Source organism: Gopherus evgoodei, chromosome 9, assembly GCF_007399415.2.
Source record: "Gopherus evgoodei ecotype Sinaloan lineage chromosome 9, rGopEvg1_v1.p, whole genome shotgun sequence".
Classification (NCBI taxonomy): domain Eukaryota; kingdom Metazoa; phylum Chordata; order Testudines; family Testudinidae; genus Gopherus; species Gopherus evgoodei.
In genome coordinates, this window is record NC_044330.1 from 46,318,302 (window position 1) to 46,346,232 (window position 27,931).

Here is a 27,931-nt window from a genome sequence, read left to right on the forward strand (position 1 = left end):
ATCAGATCTACAGGATTCTAACATCCTTATCAATTTAAAAAAAAAGTCCCACTGAAATCAACAAATGGCGTCTCAATGTGGGCATAAAGTTCCACCCACCAGGATCAGGACTCAAACAGGTCATTGTGTCTTTTTGGTTTGCATCCTGCCGGGATGGAATCTCAGGAGCTGGCCTGGCAGTAATGCCTAAGCAATGTCTACTAACAGTACAGGAGCTGTATGACACCATTGCTTCAAATATGTCTGATAGCAAGATGCTATTTCTGTAAGTTCTCACAGCAGGAATGTGCTAACAGTATTGCAAGATTTATACTTTATAAAACTCCTCGATGCTGCTGGTCCTCATATCCCTCTTCTACACTGCTTTATTACAATGAAAGACAAGGGACATCAGGCACATGATGATCAACACTAGGATGTGAGGTACAAACTTAACCAGTAAAATTAAAAACAAAAAAACTCCCAAAACCCCAAACACCTTTCCCTAGTATTTCCTTGAAGTTATTTAAGACCAACTGGTGAAATTCAAAGAGCATATTGGCTTCTGATTGATTTATATATAGGCATCCCTATAGAAGTCTCCACCAGAGTAAGAGTGTACTATGACATTTTAAAAAATGGTAACAGGAAAATGTAAGTTATTGACAGGATTGTGAGCAGAGGAGATATCTCCTACGTTCAGGGATTTCTACAGAAAGTTATTTTGCTGGTAAAGCTCTGGGTGAAGAACTTCCAAAAAGCACTCGTGATGGCATCACAAAGAAGTATTCAGATTCTTCCACAATGTCAGAAGTGTAAATGCTGTTAAGACACAAGGGATCAGGTACCACATCCTCAGGCCCTCTCCCAAGTTAGAATGTGGAAAGATCTCTTGACAATTACAGCCATATGTGAGTAATAACATTCATAACCAGACAAACATACAGAGAGGTAACACACATGCACAGAGTTTACAAAAGAAAAAGAAGTTGAGGGAGGATCAAATTTTCCCTTCCCCAATTATTTTCAGCTGTATTTCAAGGACCATAGCCCGGCACTGATCAGAACACGCAACTGCAGTGGGAATTATGAGTGAATAGATGATATAAGATTCAAATGTTTAGCAAATCCCAAAAATGATTAAGCACCATTAAACAACTTCATCTTTAGCTGTTCCGAGTACAAGCCCATTCACAAAATCAGTATTTTAATACTACATCCTGGAGATATGGATGTAACTGAGGTCTGAAAATGAATGTCAACCAACAGACTATCTAGATTATAGTATTCTACAGAATGTATCAGTGTCTGTCAGATTTTAATCACTCGATTCCTCAGCCAGTGTTCTGATATTGTTGTGTACTGTCCTACAACCTGCCCCAAAACTAAACTACATAGCTCTTTAGACAAGACAGAACAATTACTTGATAATGTAATTTCCGAGTTCTGAGCTCTCTTCTGTTTTTACTGCTGTTTGACCATCTTGGGAGACCAGAGAGTTGCAGTTCTGTCCCGCTGAATCAGGCTCCATCTTAACTTCAGAGAAACACAGAACAAATTTTTAAAATGACAGACTTGTTGATAGTCAGCTGGGGAAACTGATAAAACTCAGCAGAGTGCAGTAAAACTAGTGCTATGCATTTGATCAGACTGGCTCTATTTGGGAGCAGGAGGGAGGGGGGAAAGAATGATTAAAACTGCCTGAAATACCCACATCCACATTCCAAAGACCAGTACTAAACAGGGAATAAAGTCAACCTATGCGTGTGTGGATGAGCTCTCCCCGCACCTTGCAACCCCACCTTGATTGTGTATTCTACACTTTCAGCACAATCCAACGCTGCCCTGCTGGCAATTCATCATTCATCCAGTGGAGGGAGAACCACTGAAATAACTTCACTCCATACCCAAAAACACTTAGTTGTCTTCTTGTAAGAAATATTCATGTCTGGAGCATCAGGTGCTTGTGGGTTTTGTGGAGGATGATCCAATTTCAATTGAACTGCTTGCAGCTGTCAATTGCAAGGCCTGGGATCACACAGCCATTGACATTTAGTGCTGCTGCAAAACACAGCCCAATGATCCCACCACTGAATTACCATTCTTAGGGCAGCGCTCATACTTTGATTAACACACACTGCTATGAATAGTGTAGCACTGCATACGTTTCCACAGTGGTGGGTTGGCACCATGCAAGTTTTACTACCTATGGGAACCTTCCAAAGTATCCTCCTTTAAGTTTTTTTATGCTCTTCTGTACATGTCTGTCCCATGGACTACGCTGTGGGCATAGCATCTTTGTTCACTTTTCCAACCCCCAGATTCTATTCCTGTAACAACTTAATTGATGGACACAGTAGAAAACAGAACCAAACACAATGGGATCTATTAACAGGGTCAGAACACTTCCATATGGCAGCCATGTTCATTCATGCACAATTGGTTTCTTTGAGAGTGCTACTGACAAGTGATAAATTCATTTTTTTTACCTTTAGTGACAGATGCTGTGGAGGAGATGGGTACAACCGTACTGGCTGAAGTTACAGCAGTCGCAGCAGACACTTTGCTGGTAGACAGCGACTGTATCACTGAAAGACAACAGGAAAAAAAAAAAGATTTGTTGCATACTTCTAAATACTCTTCCCAGTTAATGCGTCACCCTTTTTTTTGGACGGATAGTTTTATTAACCCTCAATAGCAAGTTATATTGTATGTGCAACATGAGAGCTTGGGAACAACTGAAACCCACTACATGCTTTCTTCTTGGGTATTTATAAACCTTGTATTGTTGTATGGCAAGAATGGCTGCGCTCTTTGCTACGTCAAACACCATCTAATGCTGCTGCATTTACCTTTGTTCACAGGCATCAGTATAGTCTGAACACCTCCAGGTGCTGTATTTACGCTGAGCTGTTTGATCTGGCTAGGTACTGTCAGCACAGCCTGCTGGGGACTACTAGACTGGTTTGAGTGGATCTTTAACAATCCTAAAAGAAGGGGGAAAGAGACACATTAGATAATGCTTAGTTCAGTCTATCCCCTACTATTTCTCTCCCTTTCTGCACGAAATAAGGTGATTTAAGCTAAGCTTTGCTATCCTCTTAGCAAGCCCACGCTCACACTGAATTGTTAAACAAGTTTTTTGTTGAGTTGGATGGCTGCCAACACACTCTGACACATTATATAACTATATTGCACAGGGCTTTGATATTTGTGAGGTAAGATTTAGAAAGAATACAGTAATCTTAAACAGAGACTGAGGTGTTGTGTTAATACTTAGAGTTTTAAAAGAACACGGCCAGATACTCAAAACAAAAGACTCTTGTCAGAATAAGACAAAAAAGTCTTGACTTACACGTTTCCTGAACTTATCCTTAGGGATCTGATAAATGTAACCTGTAAATGAAGTAAACTAGGTTCTACCAATATAGCTCCTATTACAGTAGACCTGAGCACATCAGAGTGCTGGAAAGGTATAACAAGTGGCGTTCCGCAGGGGTCTGTTTTGGGACCGGCTCTGTTCAATATCTTCATCAACGATTTAGATGTTGGCATAGAAAGTACGCTTATTAAGTTTGCAGATGATACCAAACTGGGAGGGATTGCAACTGCTTTGGAGGACAGGTTCAAAATTCAAAATGATCTGGACAAATTGGAGAAATGGTCTGAGGTAAACAGGATGAAGTTCAATAAAGATAAATGCAAAGTGCTCCACTTAGGAAGGAATAATCAGTTTCACACATACAGAATGGGAAGAGACTGTCTAGGAAGGAGTATGGCAGAAAGAGATCTAGGGGTCATAGTAGACCACAAGCTTAATATGAGTCAACAGTGTGATACTGTTGCAAAAAAAGCAAACGTGATTCTGGGATGCATTAACAGGTGTGTTGTAAACAAGACACGAGAAGTCATTCTTCCGCTTTACTTTGCGCTGGTTAGGCCTCAACTGGAGTATTGTGTCCAGTTCTGGGCACCGCATTTCAAGAAAGATGTGGAGAAATTGGAGAGGGTCCAGAGAAGAGCAACAAGAATGATTACAGGTCTTGAGAACATGACCTATGAAGGAAGGCTGAAGGAATTGGGTTTGTTTAGTTTGAAAAAGAGAAGACTGAGAGGGGACATGATAGCAGTTTTCAGGTATCTAAAAGGGCGTCATCAGGAGGAGGGAGAAAACTCGTTCACCTTAGCCTCCAATGATAGAACAAGAAGCAACGGGCTTAAACTGCAGCAAGGGAGATTTAGGTTGGACATTAGGAAAAAGTTCCTAACTGTCAGGGTAGTTAAACACTGGAATAGATTGCCTAGGGAAGTTGTGGAATCTCCATCTCTGGAGATATTTAAGAGTAGGTTAGATAAATGTCTATTAGGGATGGTCTAGACAGTATTTGGTCCTGCCATGAGGGCAGGGGACTGGACTCGATGACCTCTCGAGGTTCCTTCCAGTCCTAGAGTCTATGAGTCTATGAGAGTCTTCCTCAAAACATCCCTGTGCGGCAGGGGTGTGCTATTATCACCATTATACAGATGGGGAACTAAGACAGAGAGAGACTATGTGACTTGCCCAGGGTCAGGCAGGAAGTTTGTAGTGAATGGACCTGAACCTGGGTCTCCCTAAGCCCCTTAACAATAAATACTAACTGCCTTCAGAAGCAAAGCTAATAAAAGCATATAGCATATTTACAAGGGGGATTGATTTAAGTTATCATTTTAATCATGATTTAAGTAAGCAAGCAGGAAACCTTGATTTAAATAATTCAATTCTTGTTTTTCATTTGAATTTTCCTGAAGAGAAGTCCATTCTCATTGGTTGGAATAATCATTAAAACATGTTGATTTGAAACTAAGTATAGCTTTTACATTAAAAAGTCGATATTTCTGTCTGCTAACCAGGAGAATACACTATATCAATACATGTTTATTTAAGCAATTCTCTAGCTTAGAACACATTTTTTAACATTAGAAAATGGTGAATGACTCCTTCCTTATTTACTAGATGACAGTTTTCTTTTTAATTAGGATTAGCGTAAAGCTGCATTTGGATGGTAATTGGAGTTCAACTAAGAACGCACAAAACTGTCAGTTTACATATTTTTTTAAATAAAATGAAACTATCTTAAATGTGCTGGGATGCATAAGAAAAAAATTGTCTCCTGAAATGTTTTGCATTTAGGACTAACTGAATTACTAAACCAAGGAAATACAAGCCGAAGGTAGTGAACTGATGGTCTGGCTACAAACTGTCCTATGTTTGCAGTATCAGCGTTCAAATCTCGTTAGTGTTTTCCCTTTGATACAACCATGTACTTGGACAAATGGGATGCATCTTTGTAAAAAGAAAGTAAACTTGGCATCCAAACTGAGATTCCTCACTAACCACTAAAGTCATTACTCTAACCAGAAACACTCAACATGCAAATGACCTAAGAAGTCAAATTTCAAATTGTTCTTTTTGCAACCTTCTTTCTGTTAATCAAAAAGTCATTTTACTAAGACAAGTTTTAGAAAATAGAGGAAATTGCTAAAATCTACAGGTAATTTTCTGGTAAGTACTCAAAAAGGCAAGTGCTCTGAATTCTACTGTTTACTGTACAAGGTATCTGAAGGAGTTATAGTCCAAGTCGAAATTTTAGTAACAAAAAGGCAGAAAGGAAGTTTATTACCTGATACAGCAGCTTTGCCAGAAACAGGGGTTGGCGTAGTCATCAAGGAAGCAGCACTTACAACAGTAGAAGTAGCAGTTTTATTAGCTACTGATGAACCAGACTGCCCCTGGTTTATACAAATTTGGTGTTGCTGTCCTGATGTCTTTGCCACAGGACCCACAGTGGAAGATGAACTGGAACCTGCACCATCCACTTGCTGTATTAAAGGGAGAGACGTGACAGTGTCAAATTCCTTTTTATTTTACTGAGCATTTAAAACAATTTGTCATATTGCTAGAGAGGAGCATTTAAGAGAAATAAAAGCAACTGCATATATACCTATCCACAAGCCTACTGTCTTTAGGTAACTATCATGCAAAGCAAAGCTCTTAAAAATATTTCCAAAACATATGCATTTCGGGTCAGTTTCCCTGCAACTGCCCTGGAGTTCTGAGCAGGAATGAAACAGACCATCCACATAAGAACTACTGTGCTGCTACTGGAACTTCACAAACAATGTTCTCAGGAACCAAGTCCGCTATTCACGCAGGAGGTTTACTTCCTTGTTGAGATGAGTTAGCACAGCAAATAAGCTGACAAGAATCTTGAATATTTCACAGCTACTCAGAACTCTAGAGCAGTGGTTCTCAATTAGGCGTATGCGTACCTCTGGAGGTACACAGAGGTCATTCAGGGGTACATCAACTCATCTAGGTATTTGCACTAGGCACTAGCGAAGTCAGTACAAACTAGAATTTCATGCAGACAATGACTGTATATTGCTCTATACCAGTGTTTCTCAAGCTGGGGGTCATGATTTAATTATATGGTAAAAACGAGAAAGTCAGGCATTTTTCAGTAACAGTGTGGCTGTGATACTTGTTATTTTATTTCTGAGTTTGTGAGCTCGTAGTTTTTAAGTGAGGTGAAACTTGGGGTACACAAGACAAATCAGCCTCCTGAAAGTGGTACAGTCGTCTGGAAAGGTTGAGAACCACTGCTTTAGAGCTATCAGTAGAGAAAGGGAACACATTTTGTCAGTTACATCTTATAGCTGCCTCCACTGGCTCAAATGACAGATAATGGTTTTGTTAATGTTTTATCCACATCTTAGCAACAGTACATGGTTCAGGCAGGTGACTCATTTAAAAAGGGACACTGGTAACTTAATTGTGGGTAAAGAAATTCAGATAGAAGTGTGATTTGTTCCTTTCGTGATCTTAGCGTTTTGTACTGCCACCATTCACCACAGTATCTGAGCAGCTTCAGTGTAAAATAGACGGGCAACAGCACAGTCCTTAGCGGGACTTCATAGAGTCTCCGGCTCTTCTTCCTTTTGGAGACAAACTGTGGGTGGTGTTGTGAATGTGAGTCTAGCAAAGGTGGAGAGTGACACCTAAGATTATTATAACTGAAAGATTAGAGGAAAAACATATAGCTTTTTCTTTGTGCATTTGACAACACTTTGCCTATGGCCAGTTTCACTCCTTTGTGAAGTTAGTTTGCCTTGTTTGTGTGGATCTTTCACACAGCAAGACAGAAGAGAAAAATCCTTTTAAACAATAGAAAATGAGATTCAAAACACACACACACACACACACACACACACACACACACACACACACACACACACACAAAACTAAACTATAAAATGGCAGAGGTCTCGGCTCAGGGGCAGGTGAGGAGTTACTACTCAACTTTTTTTTTTTTTTTTAAACTGACTTGATTGCCAATTGATTGTGTCTCTTTCACTAAGCTTGCCAAATATCTCCCTATTCTTCCCCTGGCCAGAGTTATCACTGCCAATTTTTGCTTCAGATTTGATGTTACTGGGGTTCCACCTACTTGGCTATATCATGTAGTACACAATGGGAATGGGAGCGTAAGGGACGAGTGAATAGAAGGGTTAAAGTTTATTTTCCTGACAGGACCATATTAGGACAGGTTTAAGTGTCCTTCTTAGCACAAGTACTATAATTTCAGCAGGACTGAAAGAAGAATAAAAAAGATGTAGAGTAAAATTTTCAGAAGCACCTAAGTGATTTAGATAGCTAAGTCTCATTTTCAAAAATGACTCAGGCAGTCAGAAACTTGAGTCCCAAAGACTTTCAGTGAGATCTAGGCTCCTAAATGCCTCAGTCATTTTTTAAAATAGGACCTAAGTGTTTTTGAAATTTTGACCAGCAGTGTTTACACTACATAAATTAGAATATAACTGGCAGTGGACCACACATACTTGAGAAAGTCCAGAGGGAACCCCAAAATGTTCGGTCATCTCTTTCCCAACACTTTTGGAATTTAAATGCCTTATTTCAGGCTCATTGTGCCACTATGGGATGCCTCTCTTGACAGGGCTGCATTGTTATCACTTTACTTAGGGACAAACAGAAGGGTCAAACTTCAAATGCTGCCAAATTCACAGGACCATAGACCTTGCAAGCTTTCCCCCTCAAGGACATCTGTTCACAACAGAGTAGAGACCAAAAAGCTCATAGCGAGTCAAGGATCTCAGAAGACCAATACTTAAGTCATAGCTTCTGTTTTTTTGTTGCCCTGTTGTATAGAGACCTTTAAGCACTTTGCAACTTCCTGTCTCTTCTCACTCACAGTCAGTATGTGTACTTGAAAGGAGAGTAATCCAAAGTCTGACCTTTTTCAGGGCATGCTGCAAGATCCTTCTTTTTGACAAACCCTTTCCATCATGACTGGATTTATTCTATATTTCAAAAATAGATACATTCAACCTATATATCCCTAGAACCTACAAAAGGAAGAGAGCAAAATCACTCCATATCAGTCTTTTGGGGACCTCACTATGCAGCTGTAATTTACCAGTGTGGTGCTCAAACACTACAATGATGGATATTATAGAAAACCCCACGATAGAGAACAGATGATGATTAGCACTGGAACTCTCAAAGGAGAGGCAGTGCAAGTTTTAACAGAAGCTGGATTAGTTACAATGACTTCTGTCCATCTTTGTGCTGTTTTCTTCCTCTTTTGCTGCCACAGATAAAATGACAAAATATGCCCAAATGGCAAAAAATCCAATAGAAATTAGTTGAGTTTCCTGTAAAGCATAAAATTGGGCAAGGACACAAGCAGATGTCAGAAAACACAAGAGAGCTAATAACGTTAAATAAAAAAAGGTTACTGATGGGAAAAAACAGCAAAATCATTTCTTAAAGATTGTATTGTTTAGGAACTAAACATTACAGATCGTTATAGACACCTGCATCAGCAGCGATCTGAATGTAAAGTTTTTCATCTTTGCACCAACACAAAGTTGGTTAGGTGTGTACGTCAGTGCACATGCGTCGACAAAACACCAAGTTTGTTTCTCTTCCCATTAGAGGTCATGAGCAACTGAACTAGGAGGAGTCCACATGCATAGCATACTCCATGCCAAATTCATGCTTTACTCATGCAAGCACACAGACAACAATAATTAGAGCAGAAGTGTCGCCAAACATCATGCTCGTCCCTTTCCTGTGCACATTTCTTGTATGTATGTATGTCTCCTGGAAATTTTGCTTTGACTTATAGGTTCCTGTGACCATGTACTAACAATGCTGCTTCTCACCTGTGAAACTCCATTTGCAGGGAGGGACATGGCTGGGGTTGTGGCCGCAGTGATCATCCCTCCTGAAACTCTCAGCACGGTGGTGCCGGGTTTGGAGAGCTGTGAGGAAGCTGGCACCGATTTCAATGAACCATCTGATATTTTCATCAGCGACGTCTGTCCACCAGGAGCCGCCTTTGAAAGAGACTTCGGTTTAAGGGAAAGCATTCCAATGAAGTCATTTTTAAAACATCTGCTTTTTGGACCAGAGCAGCAAAAAATCAGAATATTTCTGAGGGAAGAAGAGGTTTTTGAAGCCAGATCACTAAGCTTAACTTTGAGATAATTGTTTATAAGCTGCTCATTTTCTACATTAGTATCTACTTTTTCAGAAGTGACCCAGTGATTATGGGTCTCTCAATTTTTGGGTCCCCGACGTGAGACACCTTAAAAGGATCTACTTTTCAGAGAGAGAACCTGAGTTTATTTGCACCTGCAATTTAAGTTACTAAGAAGTTTCTGAGCAGGACTACAATGCAGAGACATGGGACATTTGCTAGACTCAACCTGTGGATCCAAATAAAACAAGGTGCAATGTTGTGTCCAATTATTTGTACTATGCATTTGCAGGGGTCACCGTCTGAAAACCTGGCATAACATTTCACATACAGTACAAGTATCGTTTCTGTTTGGTTTTTTTTTTTTTTTTGAAAGGCTAAGCCTAAGGTTGGAGCTTTTTCTTCTAGTTAGATTTTTTTTTTTTTATAACCAATCTGTTTCAGTGAAAATATGAAATAAATACCAAACCTGTTGCTTGCCTAACTAAATCCAAAGGACAGCTGAACTTTTTGTAAAAGTGGTTTCATTTGTTCCCCCCATCACAAGACAATACATATAGTTTGAACAACATGGTATTTGAAAGTTACCTGGGCAAATAAAGCAGTCTTCTGTCCAGTTATTACTTTTAATGCCTGCTGTCCTTGAGTGGAAGATGCTCCAGCTCCTGCACTGCCCTGAACAACTGATGCTGGTGTCAACTGCTTTCCAGAATGCTGGGGAGATGGCTGACCAACTAAAAATGTGCCCTGGTCAAAAATAAAAGTTACCTAGGTTAGGCTCTCTGAGTGGAAATCAAATGGTATGAAAAGAATTAAATTCTGCACTAGTAACATGACAGTGACATTTGTAACTGCTGTCTGTGATCTGAGATTTTATTTTAAACAAAGATTTCTTGTCCTTCAGGTTGCACACCTAATCAGATTTCATTTGGAATTAACAGAAATATGAAAGCCCATATATCTTGTTTGCTGACCTCAAAGGGTCTTAGAGGAACTCTTTGCTCTCTGCAGCAGTGAGAGAGTACACAGGGCTCAAAGCACTTCCTACCACCAAGATTATTAAAAAAAAAAAAAAAAAAAAAGCATTTTGCAGTTATTTACAGTGGACATTCTTGCTAGAGGCAGTGCTCTCATCTCCCTGTAGAGAGACATTATGTGACACATTGGAAGTGAGAACCCCAGAAGAAAAGGTCACAAGCCAGGTTCCAATCTGCTCAGACACGTCCACTGTAATTTAATAAGCCTCACATACTTCAGTTTATTCATTGTGACAAATACAATTTACCTTCTGAATGTTCAGACAGCTGGACAGAGAGAAAAGGAGTGGGGGGCAGTTTTCCCTTCATCTCTGAAGCCTAATTAATTCCTCAAAGGCCACATCTAGAGCAGAGTTGAAGCCATTCTAGACCCAACAGCAGCTGGAGATCCTACTCTAACAGACTAGCCTGTGGCCCCCATAGTCCTTCCCCACATACCACAATTCCATAATTGCCACCTCTCACCTGTTTTGTTTGTCCATTCTCTGTTAGCTTTTTACTTTGTCTCTCCTCCCCCACCCCCAGCTTTGCTTCCCATGGCTCACCCATGCTTTTTCTCCCCAATACCTCCCTCCTCCATCTTCCCACCTCTAGTGCTCTCCCTGCCTACAACTTTTATTATCCCCTAGTGCTCTCTCTTCCTCCTTGGGGCTGCCTCTCTGACCTCTAGCTCTTCCAATGTGTTCCCCTCAACACCCTCCTGCCCCACCTCTGTTCTGGAGGTTTCCTCTACCCCTCCTCCCCCATTTTTGGGGAATATGCTTGCACCCTGGAGTCATTCACTGGTGCATGTTCTCTTTCCTCCTCCTATTCCCTTGTGCTACAACAATAGTGTTCTCTGCATCATGCAGCAGCCCGCAGGGAGCAGCAAGTTGCACTATACAACTCGCAGGGGGGGAGTGGCACAGAACATACTGTCAGCTGCTGCAGACATGAGAAGAGAGTGAGTGGCCAGCAGGGCAGAGAGGTGGGTGTGCAACCCAGAAGGGTCTCCCCCTTAATTTGAAACTTATCTATTACAGAATCACAGAAGCTAGCACAAGGTCTTGTTATCCCTGGATCAATTAAAATGCTGTACAACTCTGACCTGTGGTGTTTGTTTGAGGATGTAGGACGTGTAGGTTAGATGCTGGGATAAGCCACTACTTGTGCTTTGGGCAGTGGCTGCTGCCGCTGCAGCTGCTCCCCCTCCTCCTCCCCCTGCACTTGTAGAAGAGCCTGACTGGAGACCTGTAACAAAAATCAAAACAATGACTCTGCAGAGTTCGGCATCAGAGGCTTAGCAGCCACACCATTTCAACAGTGAAACAACACAGAAATTCACTTCTTTCCAATGACACCCCATTCCCCTTTTATGCACGTCTGTCCTTAGACGGGTGGGTTCTGTGGTAGCTCTTCAACAGGTACACAGAGGCAGCAGCTGAGGTATCTGGGTGCACATAACTTTAAAGGCCTTGTGCAACACAGGCTGCCATGTGCTTCGTAAGTGAACAGCATCTATGCACTAGTTTTCCAATGCAGCGGGCACAGCATGATTCTGGGGGTGGTATTGTGCTCTCCCACCTAAGCACACTCTGGGAACAAACTGAAAAGAATCGAGGCTGCTTGTGGGCACACGGAAGTCTTTTCTGTATTGCTCTGCTGTCTCTACAGTCAGAGGGAGATGCAAACCAGCAATTTAAAAGCTCTTTCAAAAGCCTCTTATAGATTATGAATATGTGAAATCCTACCAATGACCCTGCATGCTACTGATTTTGCTTTTACATCAGATACACTTCACCAGTGTTTGAATATAATTTCAGAGTCGTTACAGAGCACTCACCAATGATTACTTTGCAAAGAGCAATAATCTAGGGCTGCAATTGGATACTCTTACTAAGCCTACACTGAGAGCAGCGTGAACTCAGTCTTATTTTCAGTCTTATCTAGCAATGAAGTGGGCAAAATGGTTACTGTTTTTCCAAAGAATCAGACATTTGTTTTACCTAAGGCCTATGAGGTTATACTGTCCATGAGGTTATACTGTCCATTTTCCTGCCAGTGTAGGATTGTGCCCAACCTCGCTCTGAGAGTCCCAAGCAATGGGGCTCCCATTAATACACCACGGCCCAAAACACCTCAGTTAGGAAGGTCTATTTCAGCACTGACATTTAATAAATACTTCATCCCACTGTTTCTGGTTATAGCCTCATGTATCACACTCAAACTCCTCCTCTGCCTTCATGGTGTCAATACCACAGCTGATCAGAAAATGGGCAAACACCCCTCTCAAAAACTGATTTTTTTGTTGGTTTTCCAATGAAAATTTGAAAACTAACAATGAAAACAGGCACTTTTCTGCAAAAAAAAATTTCATTTAGTCAAAACCCTTATTTTCCATTAAAAAAATTTTGACCAGCTCTAGTCAATACCCTTCATAAACTTGTCAAGGTGATCTCCCCACTCCCCGACACCAGGCTCTCTTAGGCATTGCATAGCTAAGATATCCCTATGTCATCCCTTTGAGCTTTCTGTATAATTTGGCTCCTTGAGCTCCTTGGCCATTTTTGTTGCCTGTTACCAATTCCCTCTAGTTGTTCTCTCTCTGTTAATTTTGTCTTCAAAACTGAAGGGAGTATCCTAGGCAAAACTGTTCCAGAGTCATATACATTATGCAACATCTCTGTTAGGCTGCTTATGCAAAGCATTGGGCTTTTCTATAGCAGCCACGACATACTGCAAACTAATATCTATTTAATCAACAAGCTAATACTCTTTGCAGTACTGTGTCCTAGCTTTTTCACTATGGCTCTGATCCAAAGCCCACTCAACTCAATGGGAATCTTTCCATTAACTTCACTGGACTTTGGATCAACTCCTATCTGAACATTTATGTTTCAGATTATTTCCCCCTCAGCCAGAAGAGCCTGCCCTTTTCCAAAATGAATCTTCTTTTTGTTATTTTCTGCTCATATTTCCAGTTTCTATCAGTCCCTTTCTAATATTCGTCACGAGTTTTCACAACTGATTTCAATTTAATGTCAGCTGCAGGTTTCAGGAAAGTGCTGTATACTCCCTTTCCCAGATTACCAATGAAGGGTTAAAAAAGCATACTGACTGGAATTTTCTTATTTGATCACTATTTGCAGTTATTGCTTTAAAAAAATCTGGGGAGCAGGGGATGACACATGAAAGACTTCTCATGGGTCTCCTCACTGAACAGTACTAGGCTGACTTTTTTTTTTGGGGTGAACAAAGAAACTTGTCCTATTACTAACTCCCAAGGTACCAGAATAAAAGGCAAAATGCTTAACACATTAATTACAAAATGATTACATTATTTAACTCATTAGATTTCCCTGCAAGACTAACTAGCATTGTTTGTGGCTCGCAATATGGCTCCTTGGGGTATCAGAAGCAGTTTTCCTTTTCCTGAAGGGTTCTTGCTGTTGGTGGTAAGGTACAGTTTGGTGCCAGGTGGTAAATTTGCCAAGTTTGCCAGGTTTGTGGCTGGCAACTGCAGCGTAGCCATTACTAGAAATGGAATAAAAAACAGAAAACCATGTTAAAATTCAGTTTTGCAGAGTAGGATTCATAATAAAACCTGGGCAATTAAAATAAAGTCGCAACAAAATAGTGGCTAACCAAAGAACAATGTGCATAACAATGAGAATGCTGTGCTTGCAGCACTTTATCCAGCTCTAGGCATCTCTTCTGTTGAAGACAGTTTACATATAAAGCGTTATTTATTACTACACTAGCCTAATTCTAATAAGTTTTTACTACAGATCTCTTAGCATGTTATTTTGACTAGATGTTCCCTCTCATTCAGAAATATAGTAGTGTTTGGAGTAACACTGGAGCATGACAGAGTTCCAAAATGAATCTAATCTGAATTTTGTAATCCAAGTTGTAAAGTTACTTTACCTGAACCTTGAGATCCACTTTTCTGAACCCCCGCTGAAGTCACCTGAGCCTTCGTTAAAGTTTGCACAGGTTGGGCAACAATTGTTCCACCACCTCCACTCACAATGGCTTTTGCTACGCCTTGGGTTACAACCTGCTTTGGACCAACAGCTTTTGCTACTGAAGAGCTGGATTTTGCCACAAGTATCTGACCACCACTGATTGCCACAGCTTGTTTCACTGTTGACTGTAAAGTAGAACTGACAGGAACCCCAACGACCTGTAATAAATAAGCAAGCGATGACACTCTTCAGGCAGGGCTGCCCTGGTACAGCACCTGAAGAGAACAAACCCTCCACCTGGTGGGCTACCAAGAAGTTGGTATCTATTTCAGGGCATTTCAGAGGTTAAACAAGCTAACAGATTAGCCCTTCTGAAACAAACAATGTAAGGGAGACTCAAACACATTCAAATGTTACTAAGACCAACACAGTCAGAAACTATTAAAAAAAACTGATCAAACTCACAACCATTCCTGTTCAGTCCACCAGTGAGAAAATGACTGTAAAATCAACCATGATTTCAGAATGCCTATTAAAGATTTGAGTGTGACCCACTTATTCAAGGACCCTGGATATTTCCCAAAACAGGAAACTGCTTTATTCAGAAAGAACCTGAAGTTTGCCTTAGTGAAGTACAGAGAGCCATGTGACCCAAGGCGGCACTCAATGCCTACTGGCAAAGGGCTCACTATTATGTCAGTAAACTCCTATCTGGACAGACAAACTCACAACACCCAACATACTGCTTTCATAGTATTTATCTAAAAAGTGCCTCGTGAGGTATCAAATGAAAGCCAGTGACACCCTGGTCATTGATATCATTGTGAAATGCCTATATTAACACTATAGAAGGAGTTATGTGTACCTATTGATATTATGCCTTAAAGATTGTAACCAAGCAAAGGGAGAACCAAGAGGGAAGATAGTTAGCTCTCTGTCAAATATAAATTAAGTATGGTAAAGCTGACACAATAGAAGCCCAAGCCGCATGTAGCATCAACAGGAAAAAAACAGGTTCATGTGAGGGCAGTGGAGAGGAGAATTTGGACTCAGCATGGGCGACAGCACACAGGAGAGCAATCAACAGGGGCAAAGAGTCTTATCTGGGGAGGCACTTCAAAATGATGCATTTCAAAGGTTTACTGAACCATGAGAGGAAGGAAAAAGAACCTCTATTATAGATTTGCTGAGAAACCCCCTTTGAGGGCATAGGGGTATTCACAAAAGTCTGGGTTGTGATGATAACTGGAAGATAGCAAGCTCTGCAAATAGCTTTGGTGAGAGACTATATTAGACAAGGATTGTAGCCTAAAATTTTAATATCTAGAAAGCGTTATACTTTTGTTTTGTTGGTAACCATTTCTGTTTCCATTATTCTTGCTCAATGCTCACTTGAATCTATGACACTCTGCTCTTTGTTAAACAACTTCTCTTTGTTTTCATCATAAATAGATTACAGTGATGTATTATTACAAAGTTGTAACCTTCCAGCTGTGTGTGCACAGTCTCTTTGTGGACAGCATACCTGGCAATTACTGAGAGAGTGTCCAGTGACAGGGGCTAGACAGGGTTCTGATGAGTTTGTTGGGGTAGCTAGCTGACTGAGCGTCCAGGAACTGACAGTTTGGCACCAGCAAGTCTCTCTCACTGAGGCGGTGGGGGTAACATGCTGACCTACGGTTCTGGAGAAACTTAAGATTCAACTGACTCATGAAAATACTTTGGAAACTTTGGCCCCAATGTTGAACTAACAAACAGCCTCAGTTTTATACACAGACAACGCATCCAGGGAAGAATCACATTTATGCACTTGCCAGACTAGGCAAAAAGGTAGTTTAAAGAACAACGAACTGATTTGTAAATATTAATATATATATGTAAATATATTTTGCATACACTGATCCATATGCTTGGCAGGTACATTTCACTGTATACACCTTAGAGTGGGTAGAAGGCAGGAATTAACCCTTTTGATGTCTGGATTGTTGAGCCATTACACATGGAGCTGCTAAGCTCCAAGCATGCCCCAGCTGCTTTGCTTCTCTCTCACTGACACATCACACTGAAATCTACTGTAGTTCTCATTCCACTGATGCAAAATAAAGTTTCCATTCTGGGCTAGTTTTTCCTGTTTCTCTCTCTCTTAAACCTTTGCAACGGAGAAGTAAATAGGACGCAGGAGGTTGTTCCTTATAGGCAAAAATATGCAACTGTTTCCATCCCTTTAACTTCCCCACATAAGAAAAATTACCTATGAAAAACAAAAGAACAAGAATTACCCCTAGAGCTGGACTTGAACCTGCGGCCTAGCACTCCCTTACATATAGTACCTCCAGCATTCTAAGGTAGCAGCACAGAGGTAGTTTGTTTCCTATAACCTCCCCCAAACTCAATGGCTTTAAGAGAAGCAGCACTGACTGCTGACTGCTACCCCCAAGTTCTGTGCTAGAAGCAGCGTGGAGATGCGACAGTGAAACCACACTGATTCCAGGCAGTTTATGACATCAAAACATTTAATACCTTTGATTGGGTGGTCCCCTCTCCTGTGGTCACGATCTGCTTCTGAGGTGACAAAGCTATCATGTGACTCCCCTTCACAGTGACATACTGCTGCCCAGAGGCCTGCGAGGTTGTCCCAGTCACCGGCAGCTGTGGTTGCTGGGGCAGCTCTCCAGGCTCCTGCTTTATTATAACCTTTTCATAAGGAAAACTGGAGTAAACAAACTGCTTTGTGCTCCAAAAGAAATCATCATCTGCAAGCATCGGTCTTCAGAGAGAAGTAGAAGCTTCCGGGCTGAGAGCGACACAGAGGGCCAAAAACTCCCACTGCACAGCCTCTGAACCATTCTGACTACACTTCCTGTTTTGTCAAATGGGACGAATACTTGCCAACTTCCCAGGGGCCTTATGAGGCTTAGTTAGTGTTTGCAAAGTGATGGGAAGGCCACAAATGCAAAGTGTCATTATTAATATTAAATATGTGTTTGTTCTGCTTGGAAGCTGCAACTATGCATTAGTCTGCTCGGGGCTGAGTAGTACTCTGGGCTTTTAATTTCCCATCCTGTCCCAAATATGGCCTGTACCCCACACAAAACCCCAACCTTTGATAAGTCCTTTTCTATCCTGCTTCATTATGTAAAGGGTATGCCTTATTCATTTCAGTTACAACCTCTATTACCAGAGGGTCTCAACATCTTGAATGTATTTATCCCCCTAACTGCAATTATCCTGATCTGGGGAATTGAGGCTCAGAGACTGAGTGGCTAGGTCAAAATCGTGCAGGAAGTCTTGTGGAGCAGGGCATCATTACACATGGGTTTCCTGAGCCCTGAACTAGCATCATAAACACTGTTCCACCCTTCCTCTCTCATTGAAATTAACTCATAATTTAAAGGAATTAAGGCAGCCACTCAGAATTCTGGGATAAACACCTGATTTTGGATGCCAAGGTCAGTAGTTAGAAATGGAAATCCTTTTCTATTAGATCATCCTATTCATTCCCCTGTAAGGGGTGGGGAGAGTACTGGCTCACAAGAAGACATGTGATACTACAGTTGGTTAAAAAGAAATTTGGACAAGTGACACTTAGGGAAATGCACTTAAATGCCAATATTTGACATTCAGAAATCATGGTAAAGTATTAGTAGGTGGGAAAATAGCCTAGAGTCTCAGACTACCACAGTTTATTTTTAATGTACAGTAGAAACTCAGAGTTATGAACAGCAGAGTTACGAACTGACCAGTCAAGCCCACACCTCATCTGGAACTGGAAGTACGCAATCAGGCGGCAGCCACAGAGACAACAACAACAAAAGCAAATACAGGAGAGTATTGGGTTAAATGTAAAAAGAAAAAAAAAGGGAAAGCAGCATTTTTCTTCTGCATAGTAAAGTTTCAAAGCTGTATTAAATCAATGTTCAGTTGTAAGCTTTTGAAAGAACAACCATAACACTTTGTTCAGAGTTATGAACATTTCATAGTTATGAACAACCTCCATTCCTCAAGGTGTCTGTAGCTCTGAGGTTCCACCGTATTATGCGATAAAAGCACAGCTCTTTAAGATTTCCTAGAATATGGCAGTGGTTCATCAAGGAAAAGAATGAGTAAGATGGAAGAATGGAGACAGACAAGGGAAAGAGGAACAATTGAGCCAACAGAACAGAATGGAAATCAAGACTAATCTGCTGACAGTTGTAAAAGTTTTCATTTCCCTACTCACATAACAAGGGAACTGGCAGTCAGGCCCCAAGGACACTCACTCCCAACAGTACAGTTATATGCACTAGAAAAGTTACATGCTTTGTGATGAAACCGGGTGCAGAGATACTATCACAGCATGCATCCATGTACAACGCCAAGAACATAAATCAAATACCTTTGTAAAAGCTCCAAGTCCACCTGTCACAGACTTAGGGCTCTGTGCCTTAGAATGACTCCCAATTGGACAAAGGGGCGGCATGGTTGCAAATAGAGAATCCTCTTGCTATGGATGAATACATATGGCACACAATTAGGTGGAACATGCAATATAAAACAAAGTGATGATTTCCTGTATTCACATTACTGATAACCCAGAGTGCCCTGAATTACTTATCTTGCTACTTATTACTTGTTGTAGCCATATTGATCCCAGGACATGAGAGAGACAGACACAAGGTAGCTAAGGTTTATTGACAGATGCTGGTTTTATGGCTCATTCCAACACCAATTTGTAACTCACCCTATTGCCTGTGAACCCTTAATTACCTACTTCATTGTAAGTGGTCTCCTACAGCATGTGTGAACCCCTTATGCTTAACAATCAGCCCCACCTGGTATTTAGCGTAGACACTCTAGTTACCCTCTACAGACCTCAGGAAGAGCTCTGTGAAGCTCCAGAGATTGTCCCTTCCACCAATAGCAGCTGTTCCAGTAAAAGATATTACCTAGGCCACTGGGAGCTGTGGGTGGCCGTGCCTGCAGACTGTCAGTGTAAACAAACTGTCTCGGCCAGATTATCCTGACGGGCCGCATGCGGCCTGTGGGCCACAGGCTGCCCACCACTGACATAAATACAATGGAATTCTGCCAAACAATATAAGCACTTGCGAACACCAAATCCTTTTTTGTTGTAAGTTATATCATCAGCAACTAAAACAATGTTTATTATTGTATGGCAATTAGCTGATAGAAATGGACTGACAGCTACAGTCACAGGCATGCTAAGTGTTTTTATAATAAACCTAGATTTTTCCATTCTTTAAATGCTGTAAATTTAAATTAGGCTAAAACTGGAACACACAATCTAAAAGTTGAGAACACATTTTAAAAGATAACACTGGAAAACCATTTGCTGATTTAAAGTTGCAAACAAAAAGTTTGGTTTCAGATACATTATTCTTCCCTCTAAGTAAAAAATTCTGATGGCATGCAAGCTTCATAGTAGAGCTGGTGGGCTTGCAGAAGTAGCAATATTTTCTACCTATATTATGTAAATTATCTATGCGACACAGCTAGATCTGCAAAATTTTGTTTCTTTCATTCCAGCTGGGGAGGTTGGTAGATGAATCAAATTCCGTTTTTTTTTTTGGACTCGTTCCATACTCTTAATAAATGTAAATTCTTATTTTCAGGCACTTTGCCAGAGACTATTGAAGAGATGAACAAAAATGCTGAACAAACGATTCTTTGAAATGTTAGCTTGGATTGTTTTAATACAACTGAATTTTTTTCTACCATTACAAAGTTACATGTTCCCAACCCAGTCGAAGAGAGACTGAGACTTACAGGGAACAGACTTCCACTTATTTTTCTGATTAACTTTTGATTCTTAATGATGTCACCTTGAAAGTATGTAATTCATTCAATAAGGGTGGTATGCATCTCTGGATCAGCTCTGATTTGTTTGACACTACAGAGAGGTAATTGCCCCAAACCAGTGAAATAAAGAGTTAATCCTTAACCTTGTTAATAGCAGTCATTGTGAACACGCTCACTCTTTTTTTGTTGTTTTTTTTTAAATAAATAAGGGGTGCAAAAAACCACAATTAAAAAAAAGCTGCTACATGTTTGCTGCCTCAAATATGTAAAAATTTGTTTCCTAAGAGAAATGATACTCAAGATCACTATAGGACAAGCCTATGGACTGGATCTCTCACTATGATAAAAATACAAGATGGGAATACGCGCTTAATTTTACTTAGTATATCTTATCACATGTACACATGTGGCAAAATTCCTATACTACAGATTCTCAGAGACAGACCTGGTTGTAAAGGAACGTTCTGAATCTCAATTAAAAAATAAGAGGCTCTTCTCTGTGGACTGAATGGCAATTATCCAGGCAGCTTAAAATCAATTATTCTTGCATGTGCTGAACAGGCTAATGCTGACAAGGCTCCAGCACACCCCAGGCTCCACCAACCACTTTCAAAAGGGGGTGTCACTGATGCCACAAGTCTGCCAAAAATACCCTTCTCGGTAAAGAAAATGGGAAAGATTTTGTCTGAATTAACCCAGCTCCATACCTTTAGAGCTTTCCAGCAAAGCTCAGACATTACTCATTCTCAATTTACAGTCAGTGACTCCACATCTGTCTGGGGCAAATATTTTTTTTGCAGATAAAGCTTCCAATGTCGCTAGCTCATTGGTGTTCTTTTTACCTCCCTGTTGTTGACATGAACATTCTTTTGATGGAGGTAGCTGAAAAGCCACTGAATGTCAGCTATTGGCCTGATATGAACGTATTAGTCGTGCAGAAAATTTGGAACTGAGATTTTAAAAATATGCACCTCTTGTTAAATCTGATATTATCACCAACAAAGCCAAAAAAAGATCAGTCTTTTATAGAACAGGCTCTTTGAAAAGTATTTTGACAGTACTGGTATCTGTGCCCTCCAAAGAGTTCCTTATACACTAACAAAAGACTGGCACTTTTCAGAGAAGTACTCACGACTCTAATTAGAGCTGCATGAAATTATACTATCATACCACATAAACAATAGCGTTATGGTGGCTAGACAGAGGAAATGTTCAAATGAACTAATGAACATGAAGTTGTCTGGAATCAGCATTTATGATGCTGAAAAAGCCAGCTCCATATGAAGCTATTTCTTTATGGAAACAGACAACCTAACAAGAATGTTACCTTGACAGCGGACGTTACCAAGCTGCTTCCGTGGATCTTTGAGACCGGAGAGCTGGCTCCATGAGAGGCTTGAGAGACACTTGTCAGTTTGCTTGTTGGGCTTCCTGGGTATTGGAAGATAAGTTTTATGCAGTGCTGTTGTAGCCATGTTGGTCACAGGATATTAGAGAGAGAGTGGATGAGGGTAATGTCTTTTACTGGACCAACTTCTGTTGGTGAGAGAGACAAGCTTTTAAGCTTATCTAGAAGCTCAAAGGCTTGTCTCTCTCACTAACAGAAGCTGATCCAACAAGATATTACCTCACCCACCTTTCTCCCTACTGGAAGATAAGGCAGATTTCAGCATAAGTGTTCAGTCTTTGGTACCATTAAATAAATGCAGCTTTCATCAAACAAGGAAGACATGATCAGTGGAGATCAGGATGGGAACAAGTTACATCAGTGTTCTGTTATAGAAGACAACGTATAGTCAAAAACACCAAACTAAATATCCCTTTTTTAAAGAAACAAGGCCTCGCTAAACATAATGCTAAAAATCTCATTTCTTCAAGTACTTTTGAATATTAAAAGACATTTTAAAAACCTGCTTCTTCCCTGTTTGAACAATTTACATTTTGTACTACACTCAACAGAATTAGTTTCACTTTCTGATTCTCAATCAAAAGTACAGTTCTGCAACACGTGGGTTGCACATGTAATATCCCCTTGCAGTGTTTATTTATAAACTGTTTGCATTTATATTAAAAACAAAACTATACAGATATTTCTATTGAAGATAGGCTTTGTGAAAGCTGGCTTCTACAAAACCTTTGTTTCAGACCTCACCTGACTTAGTAGTGTTTCTTTGTTTTACCCTCTTTAAAAAAAATTAAGATATTGGGTGGGAATTTGAAAACCACCTATGTGACTCTGATGTACAAGTCCTCACTGACTTCCAATGGAACTTGTGCCCCTAAGCCACTTAGGTGCTTTTGAAAATTCCACTATCAAATTGCATCGGATTTACCCAACAAGAGAGCTTAAAAACAGAGATTAAAAGAAATTCAGCTACTGCAAACATACAGTGGTTTCCCACCATTCGGTTTTCCTCCCACACAGTTGTAGGGAGGTGCTCATTGAAAAACTGTGAATTTCTGGCCAAAAAAAGGGACACACTTTAATGACGATCTTCCCCCTTTTTCAACTAGGTCTAAGTGAAAGGCACATACTGTATAGATCACTGTAACCAGAATGAACACACTTGTCAGCTCCAAGTGTCATTTTGAAAAGCTACTACATATACCTATATGTAATTACATATACGTGCGTTCAGATAGGAAGTTCCTGACCTGTCTCTAATAATGGACTCACAAGCACTTGATTTTCCCTCCAACATATAGGCAAGGGTTTCCAGCTGGCTCTCATTGCCTTCCACCTGTCTCCTGTAATCTGTACTCTCTAGACAGACAGACTGCACCAGTTTCCCTAGCGTCACCTCCGAAGCACCACGGGAATCTAGTTAAATGAGTCTGGGGTGGACCTAAGGCCAACCAGCTAGAAGCAGCTGAATGAAGGTTCCCAGAGTAGCACAAAGGTTGATTCATCTCCTCTCCAGACCATCTTAATCCAATTGACCTATTGTTTCGATACAGCCAGAGAAATGCATGCTGGAATCTCTAGTACTGGCAGGTTACACTTCTGGGTTAAAGACTGGGGGGCGGGGGAGCACTTTGCTCATGGCAAAGGCACAGCTTCATTTTAAGTGTCCTTGCTTTTTATCAGTGTGTAGCACAGCCTCACATTCCTTGCTCCTCATCTCTGAAATGCGTACACTCCCCGGGGAAAGGAATGTGTGACTTCTATTTGGCCTTGCTTTTTCTGTCACGGCCGAAAGCACATTCCTTTGACGTTAAAAAGATACATTCTGTACATTAATTATACAAACCAATAATACTGATCTTCTTTTGTAAAAGGCTTTCAGATCTTCACAGATCTAAGTGAAGATAGGCATGAATGTATAAAACTAACCTGCTGCCTTCTACGGATCAAATTACGCACCTGTGTTTGTGGCTGCTGCTCCGATCATCTGTGCCGGCTTGTCCACAATAACATATGGGTTATTAATGACTGAACTAGCAGACCCCAACTTCATGTGCACTGGGGTGGAGGTTGGGGTACGAGGTAGCGGAGATGGGCTTGGGGTTGATATTGGAGAACCTTAAGGAAAAGAGTCCAACACTTCCATCTCAAATTTCATACGGGCATAAAAATGCAATAATAAAAAAATGACTTGTAGTTTGGACATTTAGCTGAAGGTGCACTTCCAGCCTGAGCGGGGTGCCAGGGCTGCAGGGACAGGTAAAGCTGCATGACCCCAGATCTCCCCACTCGTGCTGTCAATACGCTCCTGTAGATGAGGGTGAAGTGCTGAACAGCTCTTTGACGCCGTTCATCTTCCTTCGCCTACAGTGCCCCCTTTTACAGTCAACCACAGGAACAGCTCATGAATAAAGGGCTGCAGGCTCAGGCAATCAACCACTAGGCCAAGCCTCTATTTTATCCCACACTTGGCTCAAATGCAAGAGCCCCTAAGAGCTGTTATGGTATCACCATGTGGATTCTTGGTAAGTGGAAAGGGGATTAAACTGGGGGTGAGGGGAGGGGAAGACAAAAACCAAAAAAGCAGATGAGTTAAAAGAAGAGCAGAGATAAAAGGATGGAAGAGTGAGAATGTAGACAGAAAAGAGAGAGGGCAGCCACTGCATCAGGGAACAGATCAAGAGGACTCTGTGTGGGAGAAGGCAATCCTAATAATCTGCTCTCTTGGGAGAGAGGGAGGGAGGACTGCCAGCTAACAAGGAGCAGAAACACTCAATCCAGGAAGAGTGTGATGATTTACAGCGACTATCACAATCGGAAAGGGTTCGGTGACTTAGGCTCTGCTAATTTTTTCATGCTAAGAAATGTTTAAACAGGGGAACATCTAGAACAGCAAAGCTTGATATAGAAAAGCTGAAGGGTTTCAAGGAAGGCAAGATGGTTCTGTAACTCTCACCCACTGGAAAGCACCAGTTTCTCACTCATGCGACAAAGAAAAGAAGAGCAGTGGGACAGTATGTTCGGATGATAAGAGCTTGACACACATTCAAACGTAAGTTGCTGGAGCCCTGGGTACTACTATAAGATGGCACGCACGACTATTGGCAGAAGAGAAAATACAACCATGCACAGGAGAAGTCAAGTTGGGAAGAGATCATCAGTAGCACACAGCTTGGTACCCTGGCTCTTCATTCTCTATATGAACTTCAGATGAAGATGGGGCTTTACAGGTGAGGCTCTCGGTTTCCCAAGTGACCCAGTAGGGTTGGCCATTAAAGATTTTTGATGGAACAATACAGCTCAGTGCAAGGTATTGCATCAGTGAAGAGAATGCATATTATGTTTGGCAGACAAGGGACTAGAGGTGAAAAGAGTTAACAGTACAGGCAAATGTAGCATCATTGTGTCTGGTTGAGAAGCTACTAAAAGGAAATCATTTTGCCAACTGCAATCAGCTGCTTATCTAAACAAACAGGTAATTACTGTTAAGGGGGAAGGGAGGAAGCAGTTTGATTCTAAGGAGGGGACTTTGTTACTAGAAGAACAATTTATATACAAGTTTAAACCCTGTAATTTCCCTGATAACATGAAAGGAAAAAACCTGCACCCACTTCACCCAGCCCAGTAGTTTGGCAATTTGCAAAGAGAAGAAGCCCTTCTTCCCATCACATACCCTTACATGCAAGATGCATTTCAACATTATGTTTTGAACTAACAATTTTCATTCCTGAGCCCATTAGCAGCAGTAGCAGTCTTATTAAAGAGTGATCTCAAGTGGGTTGCTGGTAGTATTTATGCCCAGAGAGAGACTAAAACTAATTCCCATCCTGCTTTTAATCTTGAATTCACAAATTAAACATTTTGTATAGGTTTGTTATTTTTTAAAAGAGGGAATTTTGTTTAGTGCATTACACTGGATCTCCCTATTGCCTAACGTGTAATGTTAGCATGAAAATCAGGAAAGGACACAAAACAAGACCAGCTAGTTCAATCTCATTGTTCAGTATGAAGTATGATACTGAAACTAAAATGTACCTGATACAATCTTGCAGCTCATGGTGATGGGCTGGAAGGATTTTCCTGGAGATTCTGCGGGGCTCGGGATCTGACCCTGAGGTATTATTTTGCAACTAGCTGCAATTGGCTGAAAAGCTGAATTTCCATGAGAGCCAAAGGTTACTTTCTGTGTTGCCAATTTGGTGGGAGTCCGTTCTACTGAAGATGGCAGGGAATAAAAAGTGGTATGTCTTTCAGTTTCAGCATTCACAGGGAATCCTGATTAAAATATGGAAAAGAGAAATGTTTCTCAGGCTGACTCATCAAATTCCTTGTTGCATTTCTCTACACAGACAAAAATTAAGATATGACAAACATGTCCACAAATATAAAGCATAAGAAAGTGAGGGTCCGGTTATGATTTTTTGCATTTTCATGTTTTATTTTACTGGATACATCCCGAACAAAAAATTAAGACCCAGACTAACCATATACTATCTTACCCAATATGCAGCCCTGCACATTAGTTTTTGGCATATTTTTCATAAGTCACATTGACTTACCTAAAACTATTAAGTTTTGAGTGTCCATAAGACAGATAGATCAATGTAGCTGAGGGGAAGCTTCCCCTGAAGAAAATCCCTATCCCTGCGTATTTACGAGTGATTACCTAGGGGAAGATGCTGACTACCGCCTTCTTGTATTAGCCCATAGTCTACTCTGGTGTGGCAGAAACTGTTTACTGAGGAGCTTAGGTACTCATGGATAATAGGCCATTAACCGAGAAGCCAGTGTAGAGGCCCCAGAGGCTGAAAAGTAGGTTTTCTCTTTTCTATTTGTGTTATGGGCTGTCCATCCAGATGTACTTAGTGTCTTTGCTCAAGTCTGAAAAATGCTAGTTTATTGATAGTTCAGAGGCCAGCATTTTCCTTTTTTGGTGTGAGACCATCAAAAGCACTCACTGAAACCTTGAGCCGTCTCCCCCTTCGCCTTCTCCACCCCTCTAACTCAGAACCACTGCCACAGCACACTGCGGAAGCAGATGGCACAGGTGGAAAGGATGGCTGTGCCACATAAACACAAGCACTCCCACAACTGGAAGAGCTGCTTCAGGAGATTTTTCCAGAGATATCAGAATAAATAAGGCCACAGAGCTACAGCCACCAGAGCCAAGCCAATGCTCCATATTCTAACATTTTGTGGGGCATAAATTGCTCCCTCTCACTACACGCTAATAAAAATAATTGTCCCACAAGACCAGATATCACAACACCCATGAAAAAGTAAAATGGCAGCAGGGTCGGCCTTTGTTTTGTTATGCAATCTGAAGACCAGACTGCTGGGCTCAGATAACCTCAGAATGGTTTGTTGCCCCCAATTCAAATGATTTTAAAATCTCAATTGTTGGAACACTGCAAAGGGCACACATGACAATTAAAGGAAGATGCTTAAAAGAATGGAGGCTCACATCCTCAGTGGGATTCCACCTGTCCCTAAAGGAAGATAGCGAAGGCGACACAAGATTATGACGATCAACAGATGGCTCAGGCAGTGCTGCTATTAAGAACGGCATTCGGATGTTTGACCACTGGGAGGCATTCAGGGACACAGGACTGTCTTCATGGGATGGACTCTACCCGAGTAGGGAGGGAGACAGACTTCTGGGATAGAGGCTGGCACAACTGACTAAAAGAGCTTTAAACTAGGAATTTGGGGGAGATGGTTGGGAGATGCTCATCTAATCTCCAAGTCTGATTCTAAAACCCGAGTGGAAGGAAAATCAAGTAAAAGAGGATACAGCAATGAAGAAAGGAATAACAGAGGGCAGGAGAATGGATAAGAAGAGAAGACAATGTCAATATCACTGACAGTAACAGTCAGGTAGGCAATACTTGCAGTTAAATTACTATGTCTAAGCAAGAAAAGAATCTGGGAGAAGCCACACTGGAACAACTAAGATGTCTGTACACCAATGCAAGGAGCCTGGGTAACAAAATGGAGGAACTAAAACTACAGTTGCAGGAAATGAAACTAGGTATTACAGGGATAACAAAAATATGATGAAATAGTACTGATGACTGGAGTACAGATATTGAAAGGTATGTGCTGATCAGGAAAGACACTGTACATTAATGACATTTAGAAGTGATGGAATGGGTAAAACTGAATCTTGTTCAAAATCAGTGTGGGGAAGAAAGGCAACAGAGACTCCACCAGGATAGCGCT

The 27,931-nt window shown here is 41.0% G+C and overlaps 1 protein-coding gene across 6 annotated transcripts in view; it reads right to left on the reverse strand.

The window, feature by feature from the left end:
• The window catches only part of YEATS2 (YEATS domain containing 2), a 73,676-nt gene that overhangs the window by 15,087 nt on the left and 30,658 nt on the right, over window positions 1-27,931 (reverse strand). For 4 of the 6 annotated variants that reach the window (XM_030574553.1, XM_030574554.1, XM_030574551.1 and 1 more), the window contains exons 12-25: window positions 25,745-25,984; window positions 23,669-23,827; window positions 21,632-21,735; window positions 18,881-18,988; window positions 17,026-17,199; window positions 14,465-14,723; window positions 13,910-14,071; window positions 11,646-11,788; window positions 10,110-10,268; window positions 9,205-9,378; window positions 5,640-5,838; window positions 2,832-2,966; window positions 2,469-2,567; window positions 1,404-1,515 (exon numbers count right to left, since the gene is read on the reverse strand). In XM_030574553.1, the coding sequence (XP_030430413.1) occupies window positions 1,404-1,515; window positions 2,469-2,567; window positions 2,832-2,966; window positions 5,640-5,838; window positions 9,205-9,378; window positions 10,110-10,268; window positions 11,646-11,788; window positions 13,910-14,071; window positions 14,465-14,723; window positions 17,026-17,199; window positions 18,881-18,988; window positions 21,632-21,735; window positions 23,669-23,827; window positions 25,745-25,984 (2,227 nt within the window). The remainder of the gene's footprint in view (window positions 1-1,403; window positions 1,516-2,468; window positions 2,568-2,831; window positions 2,967-5,639; window positions 5,839-9,204; window positions 9,379-10,109; window positions 10,269-11,645; window positions 11,789-13,909; window positions 14,072-14,464; window positions 14,724-17,025; window positions 17,200-18,880; window positions 18,989-21,631; window positions 21,736-23,668; window positions 23,828-25,744; window positions 25,985-27,931) is intronic. The other 2 variants (XM_030574556.1, XM_030574555.1) reach the window with 2 other exon arrangements.